We start from the raw sequence: 19073 nt of genomic DNA, 5'->3' as shown, positions 1-19073 counted from the left end.
TACATGCATATAAAGATTTGATATGTATATCTTGTTTTCTCTTTCCTGAAAAGGGTGAACATGACTTTAATCCCAAGTAAATTCTTAGTTTACTATAGTTTTTTTGATCTAATAAACCTTAGAATTTTGAAACTGGAAGGAGATTTGAAAGTCCGTCTAAAACAACTTTCTCTTTGGCACATAAATCCTCTCAATGGGATTCCTGAGACTCACTGGACACTGACCTTGACAGCTGAGTAAACTGCTCAGCTGCTTTTCCCCAGCAACATGGGAACTTGTATCTGATCTAATGCGTCTGCACACTGTATATTTGCTACTGAGCTCCTTCTGGATCACCGATACGATCAGACCATTCCCTGCTTTGAAACTTTTGGTGGCTTCCCTTTTTCTACAGCTTACATTCCAGGCTCTCTGTAACAACACTGATCCTTCCCCATGTACCTTCCCCATCTACCTGCTAAACTTCCTTTTTCTTTGCACGTGCTTCCCATTCTCACATGTTGTCCTGTTGTCTAAAGATAGAAGATACTTCCATGTGTCCATGCCTTTGCTCATGCCTCTATCTGAAATGCCCTTTTCCAATATACTTGGAGCTATTAAGATCCTATTTCTATTTTTAGGTCCTGCTTGGTTGTTCCTATATCTTTATTTAGAACCATTCTTGGTTTTTCCAGTTAGCAATGATCACTTTTTGTGTTGGATCACAGTATTCTTCCTATGGCATTTATTTTATAGGACTGTTATTATTATCCCTTTATACCTACAATCACCACAAAATTACAGGTTCTCCGGAGGCAAGGACCTCTCGTATTCATCTTCATATTCACTCATGTGACCAGCACAGTGCCTACCACATTCTGATCAGATTAAAAAATGGCTGAGGGAGATGCAATCATTTCCCTTAAGAACAAGGCTATAAATCACATCTGCATATCCTATATTTTAACAGTTTTCTGTTTGTTTTTTTTTTCCCAGCCACACCACACGGCTTGCAGGATCTTAATTCCCTGACCAGGGATTGAGCCCGGGCCACAGCAGTGAAAGTGCCAAGTCCTAACCAGGACCACCAGGGAACTCCCTAACAGTTTTCTGTTTATCAAAGTTATATATATATTTCAGTTATTTTGATGTTCACAGAAGTGTTTGAAGAAACAAGAGGAAAGGGTCAGTGGACAGAAAACTATATTTGCAGTCAGGAATTAATTGACCCACTTACAAGTATGTAACTGAAAGTTTTTAATATTCTCATTTGTAAAAAGGAGGCAATTCTTTCTATCTATCTACCCATTCATCCAAGATATGTACAGATTTGAGGACCAAATTATAAACAAGGTAAAATCTATGGAAAAAACAACACTAATTACCCTTCAAAGCATCATTATTCACATTCCCAAGATGATGAACATGCATGCAGACAACTAAACTGTCCACTGTTGATAAGTTATAGAGGGTAAGGTTAAGTGCTATACAAATGTCCCACTTGCCTCCTTTACTACTTGACTTTTGTCTTTTATTGTGTAATAATTAAAAACCATATCTTTACTTCAACTATTTTATTTCAGAATCTTTTGGAAATAATTTTATAAAGGAACAGAATAGTACAAGTACTACATCTTCTCCATATAAGACTTCCATAGACTCAGTATAGTAATATTCACCCAATGATCATTACAATGTTATAGCTAATTGAAGAATTAACTTGACATTTTATTCTGTTGATTTAAAGATCTGCAACAACCCCTGTCAGAAATGGCATTTACATGATAAAATAGAGAAATGCCACAGAGCGTCTGAATATTTGAATATTCCAAAATACTTTGTTCCTCAAAAGACACATTTAATAGAATAAACTACCTTTTCTTTTATACTCACATGATTTTAGTAGTTTGCTAGAATAAGGAGTAATGTCCTTTTGATCTATAGACATAGGACAAGTTAGTCCTTGAGAAAGCTGTGATGTTTCAGATACATGGGTTGAAAGAATATTTGCAGAGTCTTGACTTTTTTCTGCAACTGGTGTGTGCTATTAAAAAGAGAAAGAGAAAAACAAATGCTATGATTTACCTTCACAAAAACACCACCTAAATGCATTGACTGTTATACACCTAAGTAGATAAAATGTTGAAGTAATTCAACATGCTTGATATTTTAATTCATTTAAATGGCAATCATGAAAGGGCATATTATATGAGTTTTTTCTTATCAAGTACTTACAAATCCCAAAGAGCTGATGAGAGATAATACTTGTCCGGGGGTTCTTGAATAATAATCTTGCCTAGGTTTGGCCATAGATGGTGTTGTAAGAATATCCATCATATTGATATCTATGTATGGAAAGAAAAGTATATGATATTCTTCAAAAACTTCAACTGTCATTGACTAAGTCAATACCTATTTGCTCTGAACTTTGCCTCACTTTCCACATTATTAACATTATCTATAGAGTTGGCTTGTGCAAGACAAATAGAGCTAGGAAAGCCATCACGTCATACAGTAAATATGTATGACTAAGCAGACAGAGAAATACAAACACCATACGTTCCCTCTATATACAGAATATAAAAAACAAAACAAAACAAAAAACCAAGCTCAGGGATACAGAGAACTGATTGGTGGTTGCCAGAAGTGGGGGTAGGGGGTGGGAGAAATGGATGAAGGGGGTCAAAAGGTAAAAATAAATTAATCAATTAACAAGAGTGATATCTAACTGGCAAAAAAATAATTCTTGGTAATAAAGTATTAGAAAGGAGGTTGAAGGGACTTTCCTTGTGGCACAGTGGTTAAGAATCTGCCCACCCATTTTTCACAGAACTGGAACAAAAAATTTCACAATTTGTATGGAAAAACAAAAGACCCTGAATAACCAAAGCAATCTTGAGAAAGAAAAATGGAACTGGAGGAATCAGGCTCCCTGAATTCAGACTATACTACAAAGCTACAGCAATCAAGACAGTATGGTACTGGCACAAAAACAGAAATATAGATCAATGGTACAGGATAGAAAGCTCAGAGATAAACCCACACACATATGGTCGCCTTATCTTTGATAAAGGAGGCAAGACCAAACAATGGAGAAAAGACAGCCTCTTCAATAAGTGGTACTGGGAAAACTGGACAGCTACATGTAAAAGAATGAAATTAGAACACTCCCTAACACCATACACAAAAATAAACTCAAAATGGACTAAAGAACTAAATGTAAGGCCAGACACTCTAAAACTCTTAGAGGAAAACATAGGCAGAACACTCTATGACATAAATCACAGCAAGATCCTTTTTGACCCACCTCCTACAGAAATGCAAATAAAGACAAAAATAAACAAATGGGACCTAATAAAACTTAAAAGCTTTTGCACAGCAAAGGAAACCATAAAAAAGACGAAAAGACAACCCTCAGAATGAGAGAAAATATTTGCAAACGAAGCAACTGACAAAGGATTACTCTCCAAAATATACAAGCAGCTCATGCAGCTCAATATCAAAAAAACAAACAACTCAATCCAAAAATGGGCAGAGGACCTAAATAGACATTTCTCCAAAGAAGAGAGACAGATTGCCTACAAACACATGAAAAGATGCTCAACATCACTAATCATTAGAGAAATGCAAATCAAAACTACAATGAGGGATCACCTCACACTGGTCAGAATGGCCATCATCAAAATATCTACAAACAATAAATGCTGGAGAGGGTGTGGAGAAAAGGGAACCCTCTTGCACTGCTGGTGGGAATGTGAATTGATACAGCCACTATGGAGAACAGTATGGAGGTTCCTTAAAAAACTAAAAATAGAACTACCATATGACCCAGCAATCCCACTACTGGGCATATACCCTGAGAAAACCATAATTCAAAAAGAGTCATGTACCACAATGTTCACTGCAGCACTATTTACAATAGCCAGGACATGGAAGCAACCTAAGTGTCCATCAAAAGATGAATGGATAAAGAAGATGTGGCACATATATACAATGGAATATTACTCAGCCATAAAAAGAAAGGAAATTGAGTTATTTGTAGTGAGGTAGATGGGTCTAGAGTCTGTCATACAGAGTGCAGTAGGTCAGAAAGAGAAAAACAAATACCATATGCTAACACATATATATGGAATCTAAAAAAAAAAAGAAAAAAATGGTTCTGATGAACCTAGGGGCAGGACAGGAATAAAGATGCAGACATAGAGAATGGGCTTGAGGACATGCAGAGGGGGAGGGGTAAGCTGGGACAAAGTGAGAGAGTAGCATAGGTATATATACACTACCAAATGTAAAATAGATAGCTAGTGGGAAGCAGCTGCATAGCACAGGGAGAGCAGCTCAGTGCTTTGTGACCACCTAGAGGGGTTGGATAGGGAGGGTGGAAGGGAGACTCAAGAGGGAGGGGATATGGGGATATATGTATACATATAGCTGATTCACTTTGTTATACAGCAGAAACTAACACAACATTGTAAAACAATTATACTCCAATAAAGATGTTAAAAAAAAAAAAAAAAAAAAGAATCCACTTGCCAATGCAGGGGACATGGGCTCGAGCCCTGGTTTGGGAAGATCCCATATGCCACAGAGCAATTAAGCCCGTGCACCACAACTACTGAGCCTGTGCTCTAGAGCCTGCAAACCACAACTACTGAGCTCGTGTGCCACAACTACTGAAGTCTGAGCACCTAGAGCCCGTGTTCTGCAACGAGAAGCCACCACATGAGAAGCCTGCGCATTGCAACAAAGAGTATCCCTTGCTCCCTGCAACTAGAGAAAGCCTGCACGGAGCAATGAAGATCCAACGCAGCCAAAAATAAATAAATAAATAAATAAATAAATTTATTATAAAAAAAAAGAAAGAAAAGGAGGTTGTAAAAAACGCTAAGGAAGGAATCAAAATATTAAGAATATAAAATAAATTTCAAAAACAGAATCTATTTAAGTAATTAATATAAATTGTGGGCCCCTCATGTGAGCTAACTATGTAAGTATAGGGCAAGATAGAAAATGATGCAGATTTCTATCAGGTTTCAATGTGTAACACTGTAAAATAGAACATTCAGCACTCACACGTAATATTGTACTATTTTCTTTAGCTATCCAAAGTAGTAAGAGAAGTGTAATGCTTTGTATGTGGTATAAGACTTTAAAAGGTAGGCTGAAAGTTTGAACTTAATGAATTTCATTTATACCTCATTTTGATGAAACAATAAAAATGAAAATAAACTTCTTTAAAAATATTTTACAAATTAAACAAGTTAAAAAATATTATGGCAATGATTTCTTGGTTATGACTTTAAAAGCACAGGAAAAAGGCAAAAATAACAAATGGGACTATATCAAACTTCAAAACTTCTGCACATCAAAGGAAACAATCAACAGACTGAAAAGACCACCTACAGATTGGGAGAAAATATCTGTAAATTATTTATCTGATAATGGGTTCATATACAGAATATAGAAACAACTGCAACTCAATAACAAAAAACCCCAAGTAATCTAATTAAATTGTGAACAAAAGTCTTGGATAGACACTTCTCTAAAGAAGATATACAAATGGCCAACATGCTTATGAAAAGATGCTCAACATTAGTAATCAATAGAAAAATGCAAATCAAAACTACAATGAAATATTACCTTACATGCATTAGGATGACCACTATCAAAAAACAGAAAATAAGAAGTGTTGGAAAGAATGTGGAGAAATTGGAACGCTTGTGCATTGCTGGTAAATTGTAAAATGTAAAACTGTGCAGCCACTATGAAAAACACAGTGGAGGTTCCTCAAAAAATTAAAAATAGGGCTTCCCTGGTGGCGCAGTGGTTGAGAGGCCACCTGCCGATACAGGGGACATGGGTTCGTGCCCCGGTCCGGGAAGATCCCACATGCCACGGAGTGGCTGGGCCCGTGAGCCATGGCCGCTGAGCCTGCGTGTCCGGAGCCTGCGCTCCACAACAGGAGAGGCCACAACAGTGAGAGGCCTGCATATGGCAAAAAAAAAAAAAAATTAAAAATAGAATTTGATCTATATGACCCAGCAATTCCACTGCTGGGTATACACCCAAAAGAATTGAAAGCAGGGTGTTCAAGACTTATTTACATACTCATGTTCACTGCAGCATCATTCTCAATAGCGAAGAGGTAGAAGCAACCCAAATACCTATCGACAGGTGAATGGATAAAGAAAACACGGCACGCATATGTATATCTGTGTGTGTGTGTGTGTGTGTGTGTGTGTGTGTATATATATAAAATTTGGCCTTAAGAAAGAAAGAAATCCTGTTACATGCTACAATATGGATGAACTTGAGGACACTATGCTAAGTGAAATACGTCAGTCACAAAAGGACAAATACTGTATGATTCAACTTATATGAGGTATCTAAAGTAATCAAACTCATACAGAAAGTAGAACTGTGGCTGCCAGGGCTGCAGGGAGGGGAAAATGGAGTATTGAGTTTCAGTTTTACAAGATGAAAAAGTTGTAGAGATCTGTTGCACAACAATGTGACTAGAGTCAATATTACTAAAGTACACACTTAAAAATGGTTACGATGGTAAATTTTACCTTATGAGTTTTTTTTAATCACAATCCAAAAAAAAAAAGGAAAAGAAAGAAACCAAATCAGAAAAACCTGTATGCTCCAAGATGTTTTTCATAGAATTATTTATATTAACCTAAATTCACAATGTTTGGGAGCCATCTTTAAGCTAAACCATAGATATGAAAAAATAAAAATAAAAAGTATTAATATTATAATATAAAAATAATTTAAATCCATCAGCAATATCACCCTAATACAAAATTTTTCTGGGATTTCCCTGGCGATCCAGTGGTTAAGACTCTGAGCTCCCAATGCAGGGGGCACGGGTTTGATCCCTGGTAGGGGAGCTACAATCCTTCATGGCGCACAGCGCAGACAAAAAAAAAAAAGAAAAAAGACAAAATTTTTCTCATTTGTAATTTTTCCCAATATCTTTTCTGAAACTGAGGAGTTAGATTTGCCTTATTAAAAAATGTTTAGGGCTTCCCTGGTGGTGCAGTGGTTGAGAGTCCGCCTGCTGATGCAGGGGACACGGGTTCGTGCCCCGGTCCGGGAAGATCCCACATGCCATGGAGCGGCTGGGCCCGTGAGCCATGGCCGCTGAGCCTGCGCGTCCGGAGCCTTGCTCCGCAACGGGAGAGGCCACAACAGTAAATGTTTAGATTTTAGAAAAATAAGTGATTAATATACTATATAGTATGGAACATCCCTAGTGCATTTCGTCTACAATCTGTACTTATTATTACTTCTATGAAAAGTATGGGTTGTCACGTGAGGTAGGATTAATAAAAACTATAAATGGTCCACATCAACTCAGGTCACATTTTACCAAACATATGAAAAATCTCTAGGTCTTCAAAATGCTTCAAAATTTGTACTTGCAAATAAAGAATTGTAGCTCTCTATTTACTTTCAAATATTTATAATCCCACGGTTAATAATTTATAACCCAATATTTGGTTCTACTGCTCATTTATTTCCATCCTCTGCCATTGTAGTAGATAATACAACAAGCTACCAAGTCAGGAAGCTGTCATTTCTCCATGTTTCTGTAATAAACTTAAGTAGTTTCTAGTTTCTCCCTGTTAGAAACAATGCGGCTACAAACAACTTTATTCATATATATTATTCTTTTGTTTTTTTAATTTTAATTTTATTTTATTATTATTATTATTTTTTGCGGTACGCGGGCCTCTCACCGTTGTGGCCTCTCCCATTGTAGAGCACAGGCTCCGGACGCGCAGGCTCAGCGGCCATGGCTCACAGGCCCAGCCGCTCCGCGGCACGTGGGATCCTCCCGGACCGGGGCACCAACCCGTGTCCCCTGCATCGGCAGGCGGACTCTCAACCACTGCGCCACCAGGGAAGCCCCATATATATTATTCTTTTGAACCATTTCCTTAGAATAAATTCTAAGACACAAGTCACTAGGTCGAAAAGAATTAAAACCTTTGTTTCTTAAATCATACTGCTCCATTTCCTTTGGAAAGAACTATGCTTATTTGCAATGTCCCTAGGAAAACTTCCTGTGCTTTCTGCAGTCTCATTAACACTGGATCTTCAGCTCTCCGTTTTTGCTTTTGGCTAGCTTAATAGTGTAAAATGATTCATTTATTACTTTTTTAAATTAGCATTTCTAGTGCTATGAGTAGTGAAATTAACATACTCCCATATATATGTATTTGTGAATTCTGTGTTTATTTTCTCTGCCCCTTGTTTATCAAGGTGGTGGTCATGTATATTTGAATAATTTCTTTAGGTATTAGTTGTCTATCATGTTGTAGTTATTTTTTAGTCATTTTACTGATGTTTAATTGGTCAGCGCCAGTTTCAGTAGGGATAAAAATTTGGAAGAACAGAAACTGTCAGTTCCTCTTTGAAGATCCAAAGATCTTCAAGGACCTTTGAGGATATAAGATTAGTTAATCCATTTTCATTTTTAATTGAATGAAAATACCAGTATACGTTTTTAGCCTATTGCAGAAAAAAATAATCATCAAATTTTATTCATTATAAACTAACAAAGAAAACAGTATAAGTTAATGAAATGTAGTGTCTAAAATGTGTTGGATTTTTTAAAAGGTACTTACTTGCTGTGTTTCTTACCTCTATTCAAAGTAACTCTGGAAAGGCCAAAATCTGTTAGTTTAATGTGACCTTCATTAGAAATAAGCATATTGTCTGGTTTCAAATCCCTGCACATATAAAAAACAAATAGCAGATAACTAAAAAAGAGCTAGCGTTGATTTTAGAATTACCAGCGAAAAAAACAGAAAGTTACAGAACAATCAAACCCGACTTATTTTCTCTCATTGGTGGCTTTGAAAGTTCAGAAAACAACTCTCAAAAGCAAACTATATTTTGTATATCTGAATCTACAAGAAAGTTAACTATTTAATGCTAGATTATCTTTGGCATTATTCATTACATATTCTATTAAAATAAATAAACTTCATTAGGTAAAATAAACCTCAAGCCAGGTCAAAATCATATTTACCTCTTTCAAGGAGGGTGAGATTAAGCCTTAATCGAAAAGAGCCACTTAACCTTTCTTTGCAAAGAGCAAAACACTGTAAATCAGCTGGCATTATAACATATAGCACTTTTATATGACGTACAGCCAAAGGAGTGGAAAAAAGATTCAATATTTTCCACAAAATGGGATACCCGAAGACAAAGCAACATATTCAAAACACACAGGGAGATGAAAGAAGAGTTGATATAATTCCTAAACTCACACAAGTTACTACTAAACTTTAGATAACCCAGATATGTGGGGTTACGCAAATATTTAAGACTAAAATATTTAATAGATAATTTGATTACTTGTGCTTTAAGTAATAGTTTGGAGAAAAGTCAGTCTTTACCTGTGGATGATTCCATGTCTATGAAGATAGTCTAGAGCCAATGCCACTTCAGAAATATATTTCACAGCCATCTCTTCATCAAAATAACCATATATGTGTAAGAGAGACTTGACATCTCCACCTATGAGATACTCCATTACCTGTCAAAAGGAATATAAATATTGCAAAATAAAACCAATATGACTACTTTAAAAATATCTTACTTGAGCATTACGGTTATGCATTTTTAGCATGGTCCTATAAGACACATTTTCTTGGTGTCACTAAGTACACATCAATACCAGGTTTACTCATACTGCCATATACTTTTTAAAATTTAAATTAAACTGTTCAGTCTGAACAAAAATTCAGACATATAGAAAAGGTGTGAGAAGAGCAGGATGACTTCTCATATTCTCTCCATCTACATTCACCCATCGTTAGCACTTTGCCACATTTGCTTTCTTCCTCTCCACATATATGAATATAAAAATGAATATTTATGCTAATCATTAACATGATTATGTTACATAATAAACATAACACAATTATTAACATCATTAACATAAATACCTTACAGGCATGTATTTTTGTTCAGATTAAGCAGTTAAATTTAAAAAAATATGGCGACATTAGCAACTGGTATTAATCTATAACTTTAAAATTTTGGCTAACTCAAGAATAAAATTGAAGAGGTCATCATGTATCTCCCAACAAGGTCATTCTTATGTAACTATAGCATAATAAAATGCACGGAATTTAATTCTAAAATAATGCTATTACCTGTTGTATAGTCTGTATTCAAATTTCTCTGATTACCTCAATATTGTTCCTGATGGCCTCTCTCCTCGTCTCTCATGCCCAGGCCAGGACCATGCATGAGATTTAGTTGTCATATCTCTTTCATCTCCTTTAATCTGGAATAACTTTTTGCCTTTTTTTGGCAGGGTGCTGGATGGGGCATGGGATGGTCTTTCATGACATCTGATTATTTCCTTATGATTCAATTCAGGTTATGAATTTGGGGCAGGAATACTACAAAATGGATGTTGAGTACTTCTTAGTGACTTCCACCAGATGAGACTGCTAAATATTAGTGTGTTCCATTCCTAGTAATGTTAACTTTGATGACTTAGTTAAGGTGGTGGCTTCCAGGTTTCTTCACTGAAGAAGTATTTTCTCCCTCTTTGTAATTAATAGGCAATCTGGGGAAGATACTTTGAAACTATGTAAATACCCTCTTTCCCCAACAAACTCTCAAGCAATGATTTTAGCATCATATGACTATACATGATTCTTGCCTGAATTCATTACTGCTATGAGGCTGCAAAGCTCTATTAATCCTTCTACATGTACTAGTCATTATTCTCAAAATTTTCTATAGTTTCAAGCTATAAAATATTGCCTACTAAGGACTTGATAATATAAGTCATTTCTTTCCTCTTTAAGGCAATCACTTCCCTGGTACACAGAGGTTAGTTAATATTTGTTGATAGTATGAATCATTAAAACACTACTAAGCACAAAAACTGTGCTAGCATGGGGAATATAGCATGAATAAAATGTAACTGATGCACTTAACGATTATAATTTAGTAGCAGGGAAATAAGCAAACAGATAACTGTATTTGAGCTCACGAGAATGCTTGTTTTCTCACACCCTCATCAAAAATGATTATCAATACTTTTTGTCAATCTAAGGAAGAAAAAATGAACTTGTTTAAATGTTTATTTACTTTTAGGGAGATTTAGCATCTTTACACTGCTTTTAGTCTTTCATATTTCTTCTCTGAATCACTTGTATTCTTTGCCTATTTTTCTACTGGGGTATTTACCCTTTCTTCCTGACCATGTATATGGTATTTTGTGTCAAAGTAGGCTTTATTTTTCACTTAGTAAGATGTGCACCATTCTATTAAAATAATCACATCAGTTTTCTTCTAGTACTTTTATGGATTCCCTTCTCGAGTAGAAATCTCTGATACAAAAGGGGAATAAATGAACTTTGCACTGTCTCAAGTTTCATAACCACACAGAATTATTTCAAGTGACTTCAGAGAACAGAATCTTGATAGTACATACATCATAAGGGCAAAAAGAATTGCAGGGAAATCCTAAATTGAATCCAGTTGTTTTAGTGTTAGGAAAACAATACTGGTACCGCTATGTTGAAAATACTATATGCGTATATATATAGATATAGATATATAGATAAAGTTAGGAACCCAGATTTTCAGGGTGAAAGAATACAAATATTTTTCAAAATATTTTTATATTTTATATATTTTTCAAAAATGTTAAGTAAAAATTCTGTAATTTTCGTTTGACCTGGAAATATCAGCATGAACTCATGATATATTTTTCTATAAATATGTGTGTTTCCTAGTCTGTCCACTGAGAATGCCTAAAAGGAATGACAACCTAGTGGCAATGAACTTTTCTAATCACTACCTCCTAGATCACAGCCTCTAGACACTATTTCCCAAAAAGGAGCTAGACCTCCTTGCCTAGATCTAGTTCAGGACATTTGCAAAATGAGCCTTAACTATCTTGTCATGCCAGAAAGCAAGAAAGCTATCAGAATACTAGGATAGTATAAAAAGACAAAGAGATGAACTGAAGGGACTCCCACTCACTAAAGATGGGACAATTTAAACACAGAAAAAAATGACTGCAATGGATTAAAACACATCAACACTACAACATTCCATGAATTCATAAAGATACTTTAAAAAACACACTTATTTAGAGGTTGCACGTCTGAAAACTGGTGATGAAAGGGAAAGAATCAAGCATTTATTCTGCCTTCCTTAGACAAGCTGTATTTCAGAGCAATGAAATAGATAATAAGGGAAAGTTCTTTATAGATGAATTCCAGCTAATAAAAGCTGAAGGAATAATAGAATTTTTTAAAATCATCATTTTGAAAACCTTAATAAAGAATCCAGGCATTAAGGTAAGCTGGGATGAAGTGAGAGAGTGGCATGGACTCATATATACTAACAAATGTAAAATAGATAGCTCATGAGAAGCAGCCACATAGCACAGGGAGATCAGCTCAGTGCTTTGTGAACACCTAGAGGGGTGGGATAGGGAGGGTGGGAGGGAGACGCATATATATATATATATATATATATATATATATATATGAATAGTTGATTCACTTTGTTATAAAGCAGAAACTAACACACCATTGTAAAGCAATTATACTCCAATAAAGATGTTTAAAAAAAAAAAGAATCGAGGCATTGAATCACAGGATGCCAAGACCATTACATGAAAGGTTGGTGGAGGAGTTGGAATGGATTAAACAAATTTGGTGAAGTGTTGCCAACTGGTGGACTTGGATGATGATATATGGGAGTTCATTATAGTAATCTTTCAATTTTTGTATATGTTTGAACATTTCTGTAATAAACATTTCCATCTTTATGTTCCTTGTACTAGCATAGTACCTGGAAAGTAGTAATCAATTATTTGTCGTTATTGTGGCTAAGTTTAGTCATACTTTATCTTTTTTGTCTCAAAGGTAGCTTTGATTTCTAGGAAATCTTTTGTCTAAGCCAGTGCTTCTCAAACTTTAACATGCCTGGGGATCTTGTTAAAATGCACAGTCTGGGGAATTCCCTGGCAGTCCAGTGGTTAAGACTCACACTTCCATTGCAGGGGGTGCGGGTTCGATCCCTGGTTGGGGAACTAAGATCCCACATGCCACACAGCACGGCCAAAAAATAAAAAACAAACAAACAAACGAAATCTCATTCTGATTCAGCAGATTTGGAGTGCAGCTTGAGATTCTGCATTTGTAATAAGCTCTCAGACAATGCTGATACTGCTTGTCTGTGGACACACTTTGAGTATCAAGGATCTAAACCAGTGATGAAGTTAGTAGACAAGATATGGCCATCTATCTGATTTCAGGAATAATAATTCAAAAATATTATAGTAGGGACTTCCCTGGTGGCACAGTGGTTAAGAATCCGCCTGCCATTGCAGGGGAGATGGGTTCGATCCCTAGTCCAGGAAGATACCACATGCCGCAGAGCAACTAACCCAGTGCGCCACAACTACTGAGCCCGCGTGCCTAGAGCCCGTGCTCTTTGGTCCATGGGCCAGTTTGCCAACTATTGGCTTAAAAGATGTAAAGTCAATTATTCTGTTTGTTTACACTAAACAGAAGCTATTGGAGTTACCAAACATTTAATCCACACACTGTCTCTGAAGTCAGAAGAACCTCTAGAACTTGAAGTCAAAACACCTACCATCCTCACCTCTTCCTACCCCCACCCAAATTCCTCATTAGAATTAACAGTGTAAGCTGCCATGTTAAATGAAAAGCAAGCAACTCTCTAAGTCCATACACCCCAAATCCACCACTTCCCTAAATCTTTCCTTATCATACCCCAAGCTTTATGTAGTATTTCTATTATGCATCCTTTACTTAGCAAATATTTGTAGCACTCTGTGCCACACACTGTTCTACATAGTTTATATCAACCTATTGAAATTTCATAACAACCTCTGAGGTAGGTACTATTATTATGTCCATTTTGCAAATGGGAAACTGAGGTGTGATAGTTCATTTTATGTGTCAACTTGGCTAAGCCATGGTACCCAGATATTTGGTCAAACACTGATCTAAATGTTGCTGTGAAGGTATTTTTTAGATAAGATTAACATCTAAACCATTAGACTTTGAGTAAAAGCTGATTACCCTCCATCATGTGGGAGGGCCTTATCCAATCAGTTGAAGAGAAAATAATTGAGGTGTCATCTCTTTCTCCTCCAAAGAGGAAGGAACTCTACCTCTTCATTGCCTTTGAGCTTGAGCTGCAACATCAACTCTTCCTGGAGTCTACAGCTTGCTGGCCTACCCTGCAGATTTTGGACTTGCTTGCACCATAACCATGTAGGGCAATTCCCTAAAATAAATCCCCCTCTCTCCCTACACACACACACACACACACACACACACACACACACACACAGACACAGGCAGACAGACAAACACACACACACACACTCTATTGTTCTTTTTCCCTGAGAACCCTAACTAACAGAACAGGTAAGGTAACTTGGCCAAGGTCATAAAGCTTGTAAGTGCAAGATCTGGAATTCAAACCCAGGTACTCTGAACCCAGAGACTGTAATTCTTAAGTCACTGGGTTCAGTGATTCCTGAATGAAGAGAAAATGTCAAGTTATTTACTCACCAAGTAGACATTGTTTGCTGACTGCAGTGAATAGTACAAATGCACAATGAAAGGACTTTTGCTTAGGGCCAGGGCATCCCTCTCAGCTTGTACTTGATGAGTCATATTTTTGTTGATCATGTCTGCTTTTTTGACAACCTGTAGTACGTAACATGACAATAGACACATCCATTTTATTTTTTATGACAAAGTATTCTCAGGTTTCCTAGTTGCCATCATGAAAACAATCAGAGAGAGAAAACACAGATGTTGTTTGGACCTCACATTGCCAGTGGGAAACTCTGCTAGAAAAACAGCTAATATGGTGAAAACAAAACAAAACTTTCTTTAACAAAGAACTGCTTATCTTGGTATCAAGTGGCAAAAGTATCACATCCCTTTTGATAAGGAAAAAGATGTAAGCAAATGCTCCCTGACTACCCTACCTATTGGTAGAAAAAAATTCTGTTCTGTTCTTCTTACAACTAAGCCAAAATATAGTAATGTTCCTAATACGTCCCCAGATAATCAGGAATGTAGGCAAGAGAAATAGTAGCTAATTCACTTTTTAAGTTTCTGGTTCTTTGATGGATGGAAATAGAAACAGAAAGAGAAAGAATGTATGTTTGTTTGCCTGGGAAAAAAATTTCTTAAAAACGGTTAGAGTTTACTGAAACTTAATAGTCTCAGATGCTGTGTTATAGAAAATAACTAACTACTCTTTTTAAATCTCAAGGTAACTGGTAAGGAAGCAAAACTATAATCTACATTAAAATTGGAGCACTAGGGCTTCCCTGGTGGCACAGTGGATAAGAATCTGCCTGCCAATGCAGGGGACACAGGTTCAATTCCCAGTCCGGAAAGATCCCACATGCCGCGGAGCAACTAAGCCCGTGCGCCACAACTACTGAGCCTGTGCGCCAGAGCCTGCAAGCCTCAACTACTGAGCCCGTGAGCCACAACTACAGAAGCCCATGCACGCAGAGCCCGTGCTCCGCAACAAAGAGAAGCCACCGCAGTGAGAAGCCCGCGCACCGCAACAGAGTAGCCCCCGCTCGCCGCAACTAGAGAAAAGCCCGCGCACAGCAACGAAGACCCAACGCAGCCAAAAATAAATAAATTAAAAAAAAAAAACTGGAGCACTAAACTGAATAGTTAGTAACATTGAGATCAATTCTCAGGAAGATCACAAGTCAAAAAAAGGCATATTTCTTCCAAAGATTCAATAGAACATGTAATAAAATCATTAATACGCTGTAAATTCCAGCCTTAGAGCCTTTCCCTAACAAAACAAGGGAAACTGACAAAGCCAGTCTGAAACATGATCTCACCTATCATTCCACTAGATTACAAGCTCTATGAGGGCATGTTCGTTTTGTTACCACTGTACACAGACTCTACACAGAAAGCGGATATTCACAAATACTTATCAAAAAGTGTATTGGTGTTTTCATTTCAACAGCTAATAGTGACTGGTTAGTATAATAGAAGGAAACGCAAAAAATCTTGGGAACATATGAAGCGAGAGAGAATTAATTTCAATAGGGTGGGTCTGAAAGGTCAGGAGAGGTTTGAAGGGGGGCTAAGATGAACCTTAATACATAAATAACATAGGTGGAGAAGAGCAGAGAAGGGTGGAAGGAAGGCACTTAAGGAGGAAACAGAATAAACATAAATTTGGAAGCAAGACAATACACAGCATTCAAGGACTAGCCAATTGTCTGGAGTGGCTAGAACATAGAATATGTAGAAGATACAGTGGAAACTTAGAGCCAGAACTTGGAGCATGACTGCTTTTCTAAGGAGTTTGGACTTTAGCTTGCATGGCACAGCCAAAGGAATAAAATAGTGATTCCAGTTAGGGGCCTGTTCCAATAGACTAGGTATAGTAATGAAGGCTTGATGAACCTTAAAAACATCATGTCAAGTGAAAAAAGCCAGATGCAAAAGACCATATATTTCATGATTCCATTTATAGGCAATGTCCAGAAAAGGCAAACCTATAGTGATAGAAAATAGACTGATGATTACCTAGGGCTAGGGGTGTTAAGTGGGAGAGACATTGCAGATGAGCAAGAGAGGTCTTTTCAGGGTGATGGGAATGTTCTAAAATTGGAATGTGGTCATGGTTATTCTATATTTAATTTACTAAAAACTGAATTGTACTTTTAGAAAGAGAAAGAAAGAAAGGGAAAGAAAGAAAAAAGAAATGGAAAAAATGAAGTCCTGTACTTGGGCAGACTTGGGAATGGAATGGAAGGGGTAATACGAATGAATATGAGACAGAATTGACAGGCCTAGTTGAGAGAGAGAATATACAGATGAAGTAGAGAAAAGTTAAAATGCGTGAAGTTTCTAGCTTGAAATGACAGAGATGGTGGTATTATTACATGGAGAGAAGGAACACAGGAGGCAGTTAGGTGGAGAGGATTGTTCGAAGTTAGGCAAGCACAATTCCGAGGTGCCTGCTAGATAGTCACACAGCAATGTCCGACAGGAAGTTGAAACTGCATCAGACTGCTGGATTCTTTCCTTTATCACCATCACTCAGTGCTGAGATGTGAGTAATCTGAAACTATGGGAGTGGATAAGAATCAAGAGTGGCCAGAACAGCTTCAAATATACTGAAAGCTCTTGAATGCTTTGGAATGATATATACTACTGCAAGGATAAAGGAGTGATTTGGGACATATTTCAGCTCCGTCTTTAAATATAAGCACATTCTAGATTTATACAATGAAGAGAAAAGTGGGGTTTAATGAGATCTTTTTGTCATATAGGTCAGAAGTTAATCTACATCACAGCATGCTGACTACAGTTAATCCTACATTGTATATTTGAAAGCTGCTGAGAGAGATCTTAAAAGTTCTCATCACAAGAAAAAAAATTTGTAGCTGTGTCATGATGGTTGTTAACTAGACATTGTGGAGATCACTTCGCCATAGACAAATACTGAATCATTATGTTGTACACCTGAAACTAGTAAATGTCAATTACATCTCAATAAAAAAATGAATCTGTCAAACTGATAGAACTAAAATGTAATATGGAAATAACTGTTTAAAATTTAAAGTTTCAACCCTAATCCTGGTAAAGCCCAAATTAGTAAAAATGATTCAGAAGTTCTGGCGTCTCCTAAGCGTTCGCGGTGCGAAGAGAAGGGTGGGGCAGAGGTGGCACCGACTTGCCCGCGCTGTCACCCCAAGTGAGAAGTTATCCCACAGGGCTCCGGAGGTTTCAGCGAGCCAGGCACCCGTCTAGTCGTTCCAGCGGCCCTGGGGCCTGCCCAGTTCAGGGGGCGGGAAGGAGGACGCAAGGGCCGGCCTCTTTCGCTTTCTTTATTCCTTGACTCTTACCTTCACCGCGTACAACCTGTTGCCTTTCTGCCCCAGATACACCTTCCCGAAGGCGCCGCGGCTAATGGGCTTCACTATGGTGAACTCTTCAATGGAGGGAGGTCGTGGCACCGGGATCCTATTCACGAACTCCCCTGTCGGCGTGCCTCCTCCACCCTCCATCTCGCCGCCGACGGTGGTCTCCATAGCAGGCCAGCCCGGATGCAAGTCTCTGTCAGCGACCAAGAGCCCTTCCGGAGTCGCAACTCCCGCCAACTGGTTTCAAAGCGAGGCTCCGCCCACGCCGCTCTTCGGCCGTGATGTCACCCCGTCGCCGCGCACGCCACGCCCAATCCAGTGCGGCCCCGCCCCTGTCACCTGCTCTGTGTCGACGCAGAAGGCAATGAACGTGAAGGCGGGGCAGCTGGGAAATTCTTGAACCAACCACAGACTCTTCCAGGGTGACCGCGGCTCACGAACCTCGTTTGTAGTGACAGGGGGTGGCACAAATAGTTCTTGGCAGACGGGGAAAGGGATTACGGGGTCTTGACTCTGAATCGAGGGATTTGAAGAGTTTTCTCCCGACCTCCAAACGAGGTTGGTGGGACCCGGCCCTCATCCCACTTTTTTTTGTTTTGTTTTTTAAACTCCTTTACGGCCTCCCACCCGCGGGAGAAACGTAAACCAGTTCGGTCTGGTCCGTGAAACAATGGCCAGTGAAATCACAGAATGTGGAGAAACTGGATGAGCAGGATGCGCGTGACTGGTCCTGTAATTTGACATTTTAACAGGATGTAATTTGCCTATCTGAAATAGGAAGAGCTTTTTATTGTGGGGAAGATAAAGAGCACTTAATTGTAGCAAAAGAGGTTATCATAGCTCAAGGCCCAGTCAGAACAGGAGAATATATTGTAAGTATTGATAACAAAGCTGGAGAAAGATTTTAACGGGGTCCGTGTCTTTCCCCTTTAAAAAGAAAACTACAGCCAATGAGCTTTGGGGTTCCGGCGCCTGCATTACTCAACGTGAACGTGTACTACCTTGGGGGGCGTCAGCTGTCCCCGAAAAGGCGGAGCGTTGACGCACGCCCCTGAGTGGTGGCCTCACCTGCCCCGGAAGTACTGTTGCGTTAGCGCCTTGCCTTCCGGGGCAGATTGTCTGTCTTTGCAGCAGC

General features: G+C 38.1%; 1 protein-coding gene across 3 annotated transcripts in view; it reads right to left on the bottom strand.

The window, feature by feature from the left end:
• Positions 1–18067, bottom strand: part of MASTL (microtubule associated serine/threonine kinase like) — a gene marked incomplete at its 3' end in the record, with an annotated part of 32423 nt that extends 14356 nt beyond the window's left edge. For 2 of the 3 annotated variants that reach the window (XM_082649680.1, XM_082649681.1), the window contains exons 1-3: positions 8635–8719; positions 2215–2324; positions 1873–2023 (exon numbers count right to left, since the gene is read on the bottom strand). In XM_082649680.1, the coding sequence (XP_082505806.1) occupies positions 1873–2023; positions 2215–2324; positions 8635–8704 (331 nt within the window). In that variant the 5' untranslated portion in view covers positions 8705–8719. Of the gene's footprint in view, positions 1–1872; positions 2024–2214; positions 2325–8634; positions 8724–9395; positions 9536–14585; positions 14724–17920 lie in introns of those variants that run through there. The other variant, XM_082649682.1, reaches the window with a different exon arrangement.
• Between the last annotated feature and the right edge of the window lie 1006 nt (positions 18068–19073).

This window comes from Grampus griseus, assembly GCF_964374135.1.
Source record: "Grampus griseus genome assembly, chromosome: 2".
In the NCBI taxonomy this organism is placed as follows: domain Eukaryota; kingdom Metazoa; phylum Chordata; class Mammalia; order Artiodactyla; family Delphinidae; genus Grampus; species Grampus griseus.
This window is presented reverse-complemented; position numbering and strand designations above follow the sequence as displayed.